Raw genomic sequence first — 17,218 nt, forward strand, 5'->3', positions numbered from 1 at the left:
AAAATGGCTGAGGCTGCTTTCTGTTCCTTAGTGAAACAGGTGTGTGGAATACGGTTAATAAGTGCTGAGAAGTAGGCTGTTCTTAATGGTTTTCATAAATTTACTGAGATAATCGGCTTTGAAATTTGCCCAACGACTGTATGTAATACAGTTGATGTACAAACCCATATCATACACGTAGCACAGTTGGTAGCGTAACGGAATGTTAACCAAATGCAGTTAATTGTTCGGTGCTTCAAATCACCCCAATATCATTTTTTTTCCTTGTTCAATTTATTTTATGAATAATGCAGGTCTTCTTGTTTCTAATTACATATTGAACACGAAATTCCTGTTTTCATTTTAAATACAGATTCTTAATTATTGACTGTTCATAAAAGTTGCTTAAATTAAGAAAACAGAACTGTTTAATTTTTTAGGGCAAAAATGAAAAACCAAATCCTCTTTATTTGGACTTCGTCCATCGTTTTATACCACAGAGGTAGATAATTATTGTAGAAACATGAAAAATAATCATTTTCACAGCATTGAGCACATCATACAAATGCTGCATTTTTACAATTGCTACTGTACCATTACAATATGAAACCAACAGAACTGATCTGGAGCCACGTTGTGGGATTTGGCCCAAGAAGTAACAACACTGTTCAGCTGCCAAATGTACTGGAACTAAAGCCTGCAGCTTTTTCTTGTTACTGCCGAACGCTGGCAGGATATAGAATGACTCGTCATAGAAGAAGAAGAAGAGAAAATGCGGCGCCAGGTTGGCTCTGTAGATTCTGTTGTTGATATGCTCGTTAACAATGTAGCAGGTGAAACTTCCAGAACTGAAATGTATTTCTCGGATTCGGGTAAGGAAGGAGCTAAGAGATGACCAGATGACTGACTGTAATTAATACTGTCATTGGCTTCAGTATTCAACAGTATGGTGAAATCCTTGCATTATGCTTGTGCTCACTTAGAAAAATTACCCTATGTTTCAGTTAGAAATTTTCTTCACTCTTGTTCGTCATTAGAGTACTATGTCAGGTGAGACTGATTGCGTTTCACCTGGTCACCTAAGAAGCGCACATTAGTGCTGGAGTTTCTCCGAATATTATTTCATTCTCTTTAAAAATTAAATGACATTCAAAGCTATATTGTTTCTTTGCTCGACTCTTTTTCCGTGTGGACTGCAACTGCTCACTTCATTGCAGCTTAGTTGGACCACTGGCCAGCCAGTGCTGTCAAAGTTTAATGTGCCGGTAAAGCTATTGTCCCACTTTATCACTCAATCTATGTGTATGTAACAGCATAAAACGTATCTTTGTGATTATACTTGACGGTGTTAGTCACGGCTTAGCTTTCGCTCTATGTGAAACAAAATCCAATGAGATTCAAGCAAACGCGGAAAAACACATGGCGCAATGTTTACATCAGGTTTATTCTTATGATGAACACACTATAGACGCTGAGTTTGTTATACAGAAAAATTTCTTGTGATGTTTTGAAGTTCACTCATGGCACAGTGGCATCCACACGATTCCATAACTCCCGTACAGTTACCCATTGCTTTCGGATTCAATGTACTTGCTGTAAAATACTCTGTTTTCTGCTTCTCACGCAAAGCTAACTCGGATTGACAAGTACTCATCTGCAGCCTGCTCTGCAGACTCCTTCGCACTATACCTGGATGAGGATAAGAAAGTGATTGACATGAGTCATAGTTGTACATAATGAGTGTGATGTTGTTGGTTTGCCAGTGTATGTGCCTGCAGTATGGCTGTAGCAGCAGCAGCAATAACAACAGAACTGTGCAGTTCCTCACTGACTAGGTTCCTACGCTGGCTTGTAATGTGTGATTTTGAGTTCACTTTATAGAATCATAATATCCTTGTGACTTACTGAATGCACTCAGGTGATACCTTGTTCCTATTATTTGTATATCTCAACAAAAGCAACTGGAAGCGCACTGTCCTTTACAATAATCAGCGTGATTTATTTTTAGTTGATGTATTTGTTAAGGAAATGGCTGCTGAAATAGATTTGAATCAAAATTTCATTCATGTAAATACAGTAGTTCACAATATTAAAATAATATAAAATGCTTAACTACTTACCAATCACAGTGCATTTGGTATGTCATACTTGTGCAGAGATGTATTCCGTAATATAAGATGAGATTTCTTGTGTGCAAAAATGCAATACACAGCATTCAGTCAAAAATATGAAACACACAACAAAAATGGACGAATTACAGCATAGGTTAAATGGCACTTAGTTCAAAATCGCTTTCTGTCTCAACACTGTTGTTACGAGCTCAGGTCTGTGGACATGTTGTTGGAATTGCCGAAGGATACAATTATATTTCTCGATATTACTTTCTACACTCACTTCTTTAAGAACTGTTTCCGTGTGATGCACAAGATTACATGAGTTCCACTTTACATAAATCGTCCTGAAATTCCACATTGTGGCATTTCAACCATTCAGCAATGTCACCTTTTTTTCATTGTGGTTGTTGGAGCTTTTTATCTTTAATAACTTAATGGTAAGGGGCACTATCCATTACAATGACAGATGGCTGATTTAAGTTTTCCAGTAGTTGACTTTAGAACCATTTCAGAAAATTATTGTGGTTCATCACGTCATGGTAGTTTCTCTTTTTTCTCCAATTTGTAAACATGGAGACAGGTAGGTAGGAAACCAGATGCAGTTTCAGCATGCTAGACAATAATTCTTGCATCCTTTCCAACAGCAGAACTTCCACATGCTATCATTATCAGTCATTTCTTAGATAATGACTGGCATTTAGCAAGGTTTTGTCAAGCCTCACAATGTCTTCAAACAGCTCTTTTAACAGTGTTTCTTAAAAACTGACTACACCATGCTACGATCTACATCTACGTCTACATGGATACTCTGCAAATCACATTTAAGTGCCTGGCAGAGCGTTCATCGAACCACCTTCACAATTCTCTATTATTCCAATCTTGTATAGCATGCGGAAAGAACAAACACCTGTATCTTTCCATACGAGCTCTGATTTCCCTTATTTTATCGTGGTGATCGTTTCTCCCTATGTGTCTGTGTCAACAAAATATTTGAGCATTTGGAGGAGAACGTTGGTGATTGGAATTTCGTGAAAAGAGTCCTTCACAGCGAAAAACACCTTTCTTTTAATTATCCATAGCCAAAATCCTGTGTCATGTCAGTGACACACTCTCTCATATTTCGCAATAATACAAAATGTGCTGCCCTTCTTTGAACTTTTTCGATGTACTCTGCCAGTCCTTCGTGGTAAGGATCCCACACCGCACAGCAGTATTCTAAAAGAGGATGGACAAGCGTAGTGCAGGCATTCTCCTTAGTAGATCTGTTACATTTTCTAAGTGTCCTGATAAAAAGCAGGCTTTGGTTAGCCTTCCCCCACAACATTTTCTATGTGTTCCTTCCAATTTAAGTTGTTCGTAATTCTAATTCCTAGGTGTTTAGTTGAATTTACGGCCTTTAGGTTTGACTGATTTGTCATGTAACCAAAGTTTAACGAGTTCCTTTGAGCACTCATGTGGATGACCTCCCACTTTTCGTTATTTAGGGTCAATTGCCAATTTTCACACCATAAATCATTTTGCAATTTGTATTGGTCTTCTGGTGATGTTATTAGTTGATAAACAACTGTGTCATCTGCAAACAACCCAAGACAGCTGTTCAGATTGTCTCCCAAATCGTTTATATAGATAAGGAACAGCAAAGGGCCTATAACACTACCTTCGGGAATGCCAGAAATCACTTCTGTGTCACTCCATGACTTTCCATCATTACTATGAATTGTCACCTCTCTGACAGGAAATCACAAATCCAGTCACATAACTGAGACGACATTCCATAGTCATGCAATTTCACTACAAGCTGCTTGTGTGGTACAGTGTCAAAAGCCTTCTGGAAATCCATAAATACAGAATCGATATGAAATCTCTCGTCAATAGCAGTCAACACTTCATTCGAATAAAGAGGTAGTTGTCAAAGTGACTGCAGTTATTTTGTCTAACTTCAGTAGAGGCAGTAGAGTCGCACCATTGTCTCTCTTCTTCTCAAAAGAATCGCACACAGAGCACACTAACTCGTGTCTGAACACTAAAAACATGAAAAGATCGTTAAACTTTGCATTTAGCAGCCACACTTTTTTGCACACTTCATCTGCATGCTTCAGACATTCTGCAGTGCAAAAAACTTACCGCACAGGGAAACAAAGCACACAAGGAAGCGGACCACAACTGTTAATGTTTATCAGCCACGAGTATCATCTGCAACTGAGTATAGTAATTGCTACCTGCAGTAGCAGAGAGGTTTGACTATGGTGAACAGAAAAGAAGGTGCAACTACGTGTGTTCTCTGATCGACTATTGTTATTGCGGCAGCCTTGTAAACAACTGGATGATCCATATAGACTGTCTCGCACCAACCTGCGGGTGCCAAAACACTCCTAAACTGTGAAAATGAGATATCTCTGTGCCATCTGTGGGTTCCGGTCCGGCGGGAATGAATAAGGGCAAAATCCAGTATGCAGGAATTGTATTGCTATGTTTACTTTCACAGTTTTTGTCATGTAAAAACCATTGCCATTGGTGAAGGAAACAGTAAGTGCCAAAAGAAATGCTGGACTGACTAAGGACCCAACGACTGAGCTTTGGGTTTTCGGTTTGGGACTTGCCCACTTAGCCATTGTAATTTTCGCTGTAAGGACTGTGCTACTAACTGTCTGTTGAATCTTGGAGGCAATTTCTCTCCAGTTCTTGGATTCAAATTGCAGTTGTTCAGTGTTTCTTTTGAAACACCTCTCATTGATCTTTAATTTTGACAAGGCATATCATTGGCTGAAATTCTTTCTTCTTATTTTAATCTTGTGGTTACTTGCATGTGAATTTTGCAGGACTATCTGTTCCTTATAACTATTCTCTTCACAGGACTGAACAGCTTGCAGAGTGGTTTGCACAAACAACACATGAAGGACCTGTTTGTGGAGCTGTGCCTCACAGTTCCTGTCAGACTGAGCTCCCTGTTGCCATACCTGCCGATGCTCATGGATCCGCTCGTATCTGCTTTGAATGGTTCTCACACTCTCATTAGCCAGGTCAGTGATATATCTTGGTGAAAAATGAAATATTTTGCAATTCTCGAGTCCTGTTTTACTTACTTATATTTTCTCTTTATTCACAACTCTTCCAGTGTAATTTAGGTATCACAAATGTTCATAAGGACAAAATTGCTTTCTTAAAAATGAATTCATATATGAAGATATTACTGTACCAAAGTCTGACCACTACACACATTCATAAATAAGAGGGGTCAGAATAATCACCCAAGTATTAATAAACAGAGAAGACTCCATAACAGGCTATGGTGGAATTCCTGCTATGTTTTACTCTATAGAGTCACATAAATGTGGCCCTGCATTAGAAGATTAATAACCATCTTTTGCAGTGTGAACCACAGTGAGACGTGCAGGAAGTATCAGTGAGGTTCTGAAAGGTATCGAGAGGGATGTGGAGCCGTGCTGACTCCAGTGCCATGCCCAGCTGTGCTGGGTTTCTTGGTTGAGGATCCATGGCGTGAACAGCCTGATTGAGTGGTCCTACATATTCTTGATTGAGTTTAATTTTGGGGCATTTGGTGGCCAGGGGATACGATAAATTCGTCCTGGCGCTCTTCAAGCCACGCACGTACACTGTGCGCTTTGTGACATGTTGCATTTTCATGCTGGTAGATATCTTAGTGCTGAGGAAAAACGAACTGGATGTAGGGGTGGGCATGGTTCCCAAGGATCCGTTGTGCCTTCCTGGACCCTTCTTATGATTGTTGCAGGGTGTTTGCTTTCAGCCGTTTCATGCCAATGGAGAAAAGGCCACCTGTTGCCACTCAGCAGACATCCAGTCGCGGTATTGGGATGCAAATTCCAGCCTTCGTCGCCGATGAACACGTCTCATATGCGCATGAACGAGGCGCTTGCTGTGGAGGCCCATACACAGCAATGTTCGCTGAATTATTGTTGAGTTGACACTGTTGGTAGCCCAGTTGGCACAGTTGGGAGCTCCTTCGGTTCATCTGGACAGTCACTTGGTCAACAGTTGTATGTCTATTCGCCCACACACATTTCCGCAGCCATCGCTCACCCCTGTCATCTATGGCATGTTGCACCACAGTTGCTTCGGCACCAGTTTTGAACGGCACCATTTTACCGTGCACGGTATACGTAAACTACAGTGACACTAGAACGGCTTACAAACTTACCCATTTTGGAAATGCTTCCACCTTGGCTCGAAAGCCAATTATCTGTCTTTCTGGATATCAGACAAATCATTCTGTTTCTGCATTATGACAATCTGCATTGTTTTCCTCCTGCTGCTGCTGCCACCCTCTCCCTGACACACTTTTAGAGCCTCACTGCCAATGGTACCGTTTGCGTCTGTAAGTGGCTGTTGAACAAAGGCAGCAGTCACGTTAATGTGACTTGACAATCTACATAGAATGTACTGTGGAATTAGCCTCTTCCCTAGCTCATGTATTAAGAATCTATTGTGTGGCGAATAGTCCCATGTGATTGTAAGAGCGTGCAGATCACTACAGTTTACAAAAAAGGGAAAATATAGGGTTCACAGATTTGAAGACAAATATTGCTGACATCAGTCTGTGCAAGACCTTGCAGCTTATTTTGGGCTCAAATGTTATGACATCTCTTGAGGGAAAGCTTCTCTTCACAAAACATCACAGATTCTGTTTTCTTTATTCACACATCATCTTCCAATTCAACATGGTGATAAGCAGGTAGATTCAGTCTCCCCAGATTTTCAAAAGGCATTAGACATTCTACCACACCACAGACTGATAATTAACATGTGGGGATAGAGAATATCTTGACAGATATGCAACTGACTCAATTAATGTTTTGGCTATTACTATCCAGTACTAAGGACGTACACAGTGTGATGTTCCGCTGGTTCTTCATCATGATATTGGGAGGCGATGTAAAGTGTAATTGGGAGCTAAGATTTTCTATTATTCAATCTTGTTCACCTTATTATTTCAGGACACTTGACAACCTCTTGCGATTGAACTTCATTTCTTGAAGTGCTGCAGTTACTGCTGGAGTACAAATCCAACATCGAACTGTCACAATAAATATGATGTTTCTGATAATCGGCATATCGTATATTGCACCTTGTGTACAGTGAATATTAGTTGTTCTAACTTCGGGAACATCACAATAACATTGCAAAAGACTAAGCCCACAACTGGTCTGTCTTATTTAACAGGTTGCAGTTGAATGAATGCATAACTTTTCTTGTCCCTATGGCATCATAGGCATTTTTACCTCTTCTCTTCCTCTGTGACTTGCACCATATCTCCAAGACAGAACATAACACGTAATAAACTGCCCAACCAGCAGGTACCACAAACATCATCCTGGCTTGCAGATACCCATTTCATGATACATACACATAAATAAAACATGCAGTCAAACCGTAGATTATACTAATACAATGCAAAAGTAAACTTTTTATATTCATGATCAGTGTTCATTGGTTCAAATAATGTTTGTGCAGCAAATAACTTCATCAAAGTGATCGGTTACAATATCAAGGTTTGGTGGAGGTCTCAAAGTAGATGAGTGGATGTTACACTTTTTGGCAGACTGCATGTCAGTCCTAGTCATCATGATCATTAACATTGACATTAAACTTCCTGGCAGATTAAAACTGTGTGCCCGACCGAGACTCGAACTCGGGACCTTTGCCTTTCGCGGGCACTTGCCCGCGAAAGGCAAAGGTCCCGAGTTCGAGTCTCGGTCGGGCACACAGTTTTAATCTGCCAGGAAGTTTCATATCAGCGCACACTCCGCTGCAGAGTGAAAATCTCATTCTGGAAACATTGACATTTGTACATTCACATATCTATGACAAAAATTTATCTATCTAGTCAGTAATATACACTACAAAAATATTCACCAATAACTCCCAGACTCCTTCCAAAAATATTTCAGCCTTCTGGCAACGATTTTGATGACTTGAAGTTTTATGTGATCCTGCAAAAATGAAATAAGACTCATTATGAATAGGGATTCGGGAGATTCACAGATTCTGGCTCAATAGTCTGTTAGTCACTTCTATGATTTTTTTGAACGTGAGCTGAAGTTTGCTGATTGTACTGGGAGGAGGAAAAGCAAATTTAGTGTTTTGCAGTAAGTCCAAAAATATCTGCATTAGAGCTTAATTACCTTTCATACCTTGCTGTCAAGCCTACCAAGACAACATTTTTGTAGGCAGTAATATAATTTTCATTCATGTTTTTGACCTCACCATGGTTTTTTGGTAAACAATTTGAGCATATCTTTCGAACCTATTGAGCCAACCTGTGTACACTGTGAAAGTTTCTATTTTGATTCTGCTCACAATTTCTCGAGCATTTGTTTGGGTTACTAATATGTATAGAAAAACTGACACAGCCGTAGCTTCGCTTGGATATACACTGAATTAAACCTTTCGAGTGCAATATATCTCTTGGCTTTCACTTTGTGGGTGTATGTATGGTAGAAAAATTTGGATGAAAAAACATGCATGATGGATGTAGTTGGCAGGCGGAAGTCAGGAGTATGGCTAGGAAAGAGGTTTCCCATGACCATTTGTTAACAACAGGACATCTTTTCCCTGATAAATCACCTGTTACATATGATAGATTTTGTGAGCCCCACAGAGCTTCACGAAAACATATCACCAAAGGAGAGAGTCAGTTAACACTTCAAACAGCAACCATTTTAGGTGGGAGCATCTTAACAGTGTTTAACTGTGCATCAGTTAGTCCTGCTAAGATATTTTCTAGTGGAGTAGGAGTTGCTTACCGATTCTTTAGGCTCATCTTTAATTGTACTTGATTAGCGGCTAGACTTTTTATGATTGGTTACAAGCTTTTGAAATGCAAGTTCCTAAATAATGGGCAACTTTCCAAGGCAAAGTGAGTGATTGTGCCTTTATGAAGATTGTTCATATTCCTGGAATAAATTACAAGAACAGAGGTGTTGGTTTGAATGAGAGAGATGTAATTTAGGACAAAATTAATTAAGGAATAAATAAACTGAGAATTTATTGTAAGTATACCCAGTTTATAAATAAACTTCAAAGACAACGTTAAATTCACACCATTATATACACCTCCCAAAATGAGTTCATTATGAATTTTTGGTATCAGCTGTTAATATTTGGAATTTAACAAAGCCTATATCTCCCACATCCATGCTCTTTTCATTTCTGCGTAGATTGAATTGGTGCCTCATGCTAGTTTGAAACTGCATACATTCAGTTTTTTGACTTTAATGATGATACCTTAGCTGGAATTGATTTGTTAATTAATGTTGATCGAAATTACATCAACTCTTTCTGAAACCACAATTTGATTTGCTATTTATTTCAATATTTATACCATTTGTAGACAAAACAAGCTTGGCACCTGCTAATGCTGCTGATAAAAGATCACTGATGTACGCAAGAAACCGCAAAGGTCTTGAGGATTCCACATGTAGTCAGTTCCAGTTTCACTGGAGACTGATAGCTGTAAATGTGACTCCTAGCAATATGGCTAGCAATATGGCTTGAATATAAACAGTGTTTAATGTTTTTTTTTTTTTTCCTTTTAGGGCCTAAGAACATTGGACTTGTGTGTGGACAACTTGCAGCCTGATTTCCTGTATGAACATATACAGCCAGTACGTGCAGAGCTGATGCAGGCACTGTGGAGGACACTTCGAAATCCCTCAGAGCAAGTGGCACATGTGGCATTTAGGTATGATCAATTGTTCGTCTTGCCAGAATGATGACATTACACTGAAGATGTAGCAGTAGACAGCTTTATGCATATTGCGATAGTCTTAAGCTGACAAAGTTCCTTCTGAAGCAGTGATACAATATCTAAGAATATTTCATACATTAATGGTAAAAGAGAGAGTGTTTGCACATTGTGGTGAATTGTTTTATTTTGATTACACTGTTGGCATAAAATCAATGGAAACTTGACAACCATAAAATACCTAGGAGTAACTGTCCGTAGTGGCCTGAAGTGGAATGACCATGTAAAAGAGAACAGTAGTAAAATCCAGGATGGAATGTAACAATATTATGAAAAGGATAGTTAACTAATCACCATAAAGCGGAGATGTTGAGTCGCAGATAGGCACAACAAAAAGACTGTCACAAAATAAGCTTTCGGCCAACAAAGCCTTCGTCAAAGTAAACCACACACACACACACACACACACACACACACACACACACACACACACACACGCATGCAACTTGCACACACATAACCACAGTCTCTGGCAGCTGAGGTCAGACTCCAAACAGTATGAAAAGCAGATGCCTGGCTGAGATACATTGGGGAAACTCGAGGAAATAAAATTCATTTTCAAAACAATGTGGCTTACAAATTATGTGTTTGGCTGATTCCTGAGTATTGTTTGTTCATGTGGGACCCCTTCCAATAGGATTAATACAAGAGAGAGGAAGATCTCAATGAAGAGCAGTACATTTCGTAACAGGTTTATGCAGTAAATGCGAAACCTTAACGAAGATGCTCAACAAACTCGTGTAGTAGAAGCTATGAGGATCGATGTTTTTTTAAAAGGACCGCTGGATGGCACTGTTAGGATGTGATGTTGCTGTTTATCTTCAGTTATGTTTTTCACAGAGTCAGCAAACCACCATAAATAATAGAAGTTCTTGTCATATTATTTGACTTCTACTCTGACAAAGAATATTGTTTGAATGCACACAGGCAAAGGCTTTTCTGTTATGTACAATATTAGGCTGATAATAGGATGATGTTTTATTACACTGCTATTAAATTTACTTAATGTGTTCAGAGGACATACCAAATGGGTCATTCAAGGAAGGAAAGAGGGACAAATATGATAGCTCAGTGCCGTGCTCAAGTACTGAGTCTTGCCCTGTCCAGCAGTACTATGTATTACACCTACACAAAATTTTTGTGTCCTATTTTCTTGTGTCTGGTTTGCTTTCAGTTGGTAAACTTCTTTCAACTAGTGTTGCTGTGACACCATACTGCTTGCTGTCAATAGATATGATTATAAAAAGAGCTGTTTAAACTAATATTCATGATATTCTTTAAATCATTTAATAGTTTTAAACAATAAAAATATAATAGTTTTAAACAATAAAAATATATAGTCATGATGTTATTTAAATCATTTGATAGTTTTAAACAATAAAAATATCTGCTGTTTTTCAGAGTTCTTGGAAAATTTGGAGGAGGAAACCGTAAGATGATGGTGGAGCCTCAGAAACTGACATACAGCACAACTGACAGTCTCGGACCTGAGATGGCAGTCTGCTTCCAGGATCATTCCAGGCAGATAAACTTACCTGTGGAGAAGGTAACTTAACATTGTGTGCATCTTCATGTTTCTGTGATGCATTGACTAATCAATTAGATTTTGGATGTGCAACTGCTCCATTTCTTCAGTTAATATTGCGTACGTATGCCTTTCCACTATCTTTCAAGTGAACTGACAGACGACTCATTTAGAAGATGGCAGACTGGTATATGGCTAAAATACCAGTTGAAGAAATAGTTTCGGTGGCTCCATGCCCAAATATAGCGGATCTACTTAACTTTAGTATGTTTTAAGTTCAAATGTTTATTATGATAAAAATCAACATAATGCTGTTTTCGTCTTTCCTAGATTATAGAAACTGCATTCACCGCCCTCAAGAGCAGCTCGACTGATCCGTTCTATAGGAGACAGAGCTGGGAAGTTGTCAATTGCTACTTAATTGCATCCATAAGCTTGGAGAATGATAGAAAAGATATGAAGAGGCTTTTCTCTCATCCAAGGTATGCAACAGAGACTGGAATAGTTCTTGTTTCATATCAGTTTACATCTCCCCCTCTAATTTTTTGTAAGAATAACCACCTGTGAGTACCAAACATACTAAACTACTTGTGGCATATTTTCTCAGCCTACTTCATCTTTTTGCTAATGCAGTAGGCAGAAACATCCATTGCAGGTTCACTTTTACATGTAAAAATGTGATCAGAACCATGGTTTTATATAATTTCCAAAGCAAACACTGTTTTTTCTTTCAGTTTATTACAATAGTTTTGTATGTGTAGCTGAAACTTTTAGCTTTTGATCAATGTCAACACCTTTGATGAATGCTATTTAATAACTAGAAACCTGAACCGGTTAATTTATGTTATTGCTTCCAAGACTTGGCTTTAATTCTTCTTCTGTTTCACTTTACTTTGGGGTACAGTAGCTTAATATTTTTTAATGTTTGTGCTTTTCTGTTAGTGCAGATTTGTTTTGTTCTTTCCGATCTTGCCGTCCTTTCTTCTTTTTCTTCAGAGACTGGGGCCATTTGTTTGTATTTGATATTGACTCGAAACCTCTTGTTTTTATGCACCCCACCCCCACCCCTTCCTTCTGTCTGTGAGCATATTGTCAGTGATTTGGAGTCCAGCTAAGTCCTCCACTTCCTTAAAGTAATTATATTTATTTTTTTCTTCAGAAGTAGCTAAATTTTTGTTTGGTATGCCGACTTGGCTTCATTCTGCGTATGTGTCCATAAAAATAAATTCTTCTTTTCCTCATTGTGTCTTGAGGGTTTTGTGGTTGTCTTTATAAAGGGTTTAATTCACTTTTATGGAACTTAGGGCCTAGGATTTTTCTTAGTACCTCCCTTCCTTTCATCTACACATTTCAGTTGGGTCATGGATGGTTATGGACAGTGTTTTGGCTTCTGCTTCCATTAACTTTTGCATTCCATGAGAGGGACTCCTTGTTATGTTTTTTCAGAGGTCCAGTTAAACTGCATTTACTCTACATGTTGTTGCTTTTTTCTGAGGGGCATTTCAGCTGATACATTCTCTGAGATATTTGAATCCTTTGCCTGACACACACACACACACACACACACACACACACACGCCACTTTAAAATGTTTTGGTGGTTTTTTTATGTTTGTCCTAATTTTGTCTTTTCAGGTGAGCTTTTGAGACCTGTTTTTTTCTGTTTATTTTTCCAGTCATGGGTTCTGTTCTTTGGCTGCTTCACATGTCTTGGCTAATATGGCCATATCATTTGTGAAAGCCTGGCCATTGACTTTGATGCCTTTTGTTTCTGGTCGGATTCCACTACAGGACTTCATGTTCCACTCAATGAGTACTTTTTTTAGGGTGTAGTTAAATAGCAGTGTGGTGAGTCCATCTTCTTGCTGTACACCAGTTTTTATCGGAAAAGATTTGGAGAGTTCTCCCATGAATTTAAATTTTGAGTATGTGATGGTAGAGATTTCTTTGATTAGGTTTGTGGTTTTGTCATGTAGGTTGAGCAGTATGCTTTTTGAAAGTCAGTGAGAATGATAACATATGACTCTGCTCTTTAGTTTTGTTGGGCCACGAGATTTTTGAGATTTAGTATTTGTGCTGGGCAGGAACTTCCATTTTTAAAAACTGCTTGTTATCTCCAAGTTGGTGGTCGATTTTGGGTTCTGCTCTGTTTAGTAACAGTCAAGTGAATAACTTGAATGAGATCCTCAAATAGATCTTTAGGTCTGTTTTGGACCCTTTCATATGAAGCAGATGCATGAAGGCCATCTGTCATTCATCTGGAGTTCTTTCACGTATCCTAATGTATTCAGATATATTCGGGAGAGACTATGACATTTCTGTATTGATATTCTTTCAGAGTTCAGCTGTGATTAGGTGTTCTCCTGAGGCCATATAGATTTTGAGATTTGATAAAATTGTTCTTCGATGGTAGGTGGTTCCATGTTAAGGTGGTTGTTGTTGAGGGGCACCCATTTTTTCAATGGATTCTTCACAGTTGAGGAGCATTTTGAAATATTATGACACTATTTTGCTGTAATCCCTGTTGCTGTGGACAAATTTTGGTTTTTATCGTGAAGCGGTAGGGTTAGTGGTTTGCATTTGGTTATTTTATGTTTAAAAGTCTTGAAAACCCTTGTTTTGATTTTGATGGCTTTGTTTTGTCTTGGTTGATCTGAAAGAGGAGTTCGTCTTCTTCAATTCTTTTGAGATTTTTGTTCACTAATTTCCTTGCACTTGAAATGTTTTGTCTATTATGTCATTATTGCCACTCCTTTCTTCTTTGTTTAACACACAAGAACTCATGCCTTTGAAAGTTACATGGTTGGTCACACGTTAAGCATTTCTGCATCTACATATGCATTTGCGTGGATGCTCTGCAAATCACACTTAAGTGCCTGGCAGAGGGTTCATCGTGCCACCCTCACAATAATGGTCTATTATTCCACTCTCGAACATTGCGCAGAAAAAAATGAACAGCTATATCTCCCCGTGCGAGTGATGTACCTTTTTGTGTTATGGTGATTGTTTCTCCCTATGTAGGTCTGTGTCAACAAAATATTTTCGCATTCAGAGGATTGGTTATCAAAATTTCGTGTTAAGATCTCGCTGCATCAAGATATGTCTTTGTTTTAAATATGTCCACCCCAAATCCTGTATCACGCCTGCTGCATATTGACGTTAATGTTACAGGCCTGTAATTGAGTGTATTGCTCCTATTGCCTCTCTTGTTTATTGGTATGACCTGTGAAACTTTCTAGTCTTAGGTTACAGATCTTTGTCAAGCGAGTGGTTGTATATGATAGTTAAGTATGGAGCTATGACATCAGCATACTCTGAAAGGAACCTAATTTGTATACAGTCTGGGCTGGAAGACTTCATTTTATTAAGTAATTTAAGTTATTTCACTGTTCCGAAGAGCTCTACCTCATAAGTTACTGATTATGGCAGCTGTTCTTTATGCAAATTCTGGAATATTTGCTTTGTCTTCTTTGCCGAAGGAATTTTGGTGGGCAGTGTTTAGCAAATCTGCTTTGGCAGCACTGTCATCAATAATATTTCCATTCCTATCACACAGAGAAGGCATTGAATTTGTCTTGCCGCTAGCATACTTTACGTACAGCTGAAATCTCTTTGGATTTTCTGCCAGGTTTCAACACAAAATTTCGCTGTGGCAACTATTATAAGTGTCTCTCATAGAAGTTCGCAATAAATTTTGAATGTCTGTAAAAGTCCGCCAATGTTGTGGATTTTGCTTTTGTTTAAGTTTGGCAATTTCTTTTTTGTCCCCCCCCCCCCCCCCCCCCCCTTCTTCGACAATATTCCGACCTGTTTTGTATACCATGGGGGATGGGCTCTGCTGTTTGTTAATTTATTTGGTATAAATCTCCTATTGCTGTCGATACTGTTTTTGTGAATTCAAGCCACATCTGGTCTACACTTACATTGTTAATTTGGAAGGAGTAGAGTAGTTTCTCAGTAAGGCTCCAAGTGAATTTTTATCTGCCTTTTTGAATAGATATATTTTTTGTTTATTTTCTGAAGATTTTAGAGTTACAGTATTCACTCTCTCTATGACAAGCCTGTGTTCACTAATCCCTGTGTTCACTAATCCCTGTGTCCGTTTTGATGAACATTATTAGCCCAGGATTATTTTTTGCCAAGAGGTCTAGTGTTTTTTCACAACTGTTTACTATACGAGTGGGCTCGTGAACAATTGCTTGAAATAAATTTCAGACAATGCATTTAGCACATTTGGATGATGTTTTGTGGGTACCTTCGAATTTAAACATGTTTTTGCCAGCATGTTGCTGGTAAATTGACATCACCACCAACTATAATTGTATGAGTTGGGTACATGTTTGAAATTAAACTCGGGTTTTGTTTGAACCGTTCAGCAATTGTACCATCTGAGTTGAGAGATCGGTAAAAGGATCCAATTGTTATTGCTCATTATTATTGCTCACACTCAACAAGCAGTCTGAAATATACCTAATATGTGCAAATTAGTATGTTTCTTTTTTTAATAATAAGACACTCATATTTTAGTATTTAAAATATTTATTTGTAGTACAAAACAATGAGTATATCAACATTGTCGATAATAATGTTAGAACAGTTAAAAATCACAGATCCTCTAAGGCACTTATTAAAAAACTGAACAAACAAGTATCTGTGTTTATCACTTATCACACTTTGCATAATATTAGAGCATGTTCATTACACCAAAGTTTTTGGCAATGATACAAGCCTTTCTTGTATTTCGATTTTTGCATTATGAACAGAGTTGACATGTACCACTGGCTTTTTAAGCATCTCAAACATCAGTTTCATTGGTAAATCGTTTTATAGCATGCTGTAGAGGATAAGAAATTGGATTGTGCTCCTACATACATCTCCTAGCCACGCCAAAATTCTTTCTTCTTATATATCCATGTACAAAAATACAAAATGTTGTTCAGTGATCATATATATACTTAGCCATTGTAAATAATCAAAAAACCTGCATACTGACACGACAACAGTTCACACGGGTCAGGGGACGTATGAACTTGGTACTGAGTGAACGAGAACCCTCTAGGAATTGTTCACAAAATGCTGAGTGTTTTAAAATTTATGTGAGCAAAATGATAATAGCATGAGTGCTTGTGGGTTAAGAAGTCTTGTCACATTCTTCTGCCCACCAGCCATGTTTTGACCTTTGTTATGGGAGCTAGTTGTTTGGCTTTAGTTATTAGGACTTCTTTTATACGATTTTAGTTTTAGTTTTGCACGTCTTCCGTCACAAGGGGAAATCCTATTGACCTTTAATCTCTTTTCTGGATTATGTATTTTCCTTTTGGGGTGGTGGCTCGATTTTGAGGATGATTTTTAGTTATATTTTAAGAAGGTAGTGATAAGAATGTAGGTTGGCTGTTCTAAGGACTTTGGCGTTTTGTGTTTCTATATGGGACTTTTGTGCGATAGCCACATGACACAGTTGGAATTTATCTAGATATGTGTTTGGTGAGATCCATGTTTTCTATTTTAAAGGTACCTTTTTAAAGGGTGTGGATTTCAAGATAATATTGTTTGCTTTAAGATAATATTGCTTTCTTTGCATAGTTCTTTCATTTTAATGCCACTTGGGTTAGTTCTGTTATGTACTGGATAGTTTCCAACAATTTTTAGGGTTCCGTACTTCATTTGGTAAAAATTGAACACTTCAGGATCACTTTGTCCATCTGTCTGTTGAAACTCAAGAATGGGTAGACATGTCATGTTGTCAAGTTGAATTTATGTCACATGCTGAAGTCCTATAGTTACTTGGTAGTGTAGTAAATGTAAGTTTCTAAGTCGA

The 17,218-nt window shown here is 38.2% G+C and overlaps 1 protein-coding gene across 1 annotated transcript in view; it reads left to right on the forward strand.

Moving 5' to 3' along the window:
- Positions 1-17,218, forward strand: part of LOC124598833 (transformation/transcription domain-associated protein) — a 441,523-nt gene that overhangs the window by 117,164 nt on the left and 307,141 nt on the right. Inside the window, exons 17-20 of the mRNA XM_047136029.1 lie at positions 4,947-5,113; positions 9,668-9,813; positions 11,278-11,422; positions 11,732-11,883. Coding sequence (XP_046991985.1) covers positions 4,947-5,113; positions 9,668-9,813; positions 11,278-11,422; positions 11,732-11,883 — 610 coding nt within the window. The remainder of the gene's footprint in view (positions 1-4,946; positions 5,114-9,667; positions 9,814-11,277; positions 11,423-11,731; positions 11,884-17,218) is intronic.

The sequence above is a fragment of the Schistocerca americana genome, chromosome 1 (genome assembly GCF_021461395.2).
Source record: "Schistocerca americana isolate TAMUIC-IGC-003095 chromosome 1, iqSchAmer2.1, whole genome shotgun sequence".
Taxonomy (NCBI): domain Eukaryota; kingdom Metazoa; phylum Arthropoda; class Insecta; order Orthoptera; family Acrididae; genus Schistocerca; species Schistocerca americana.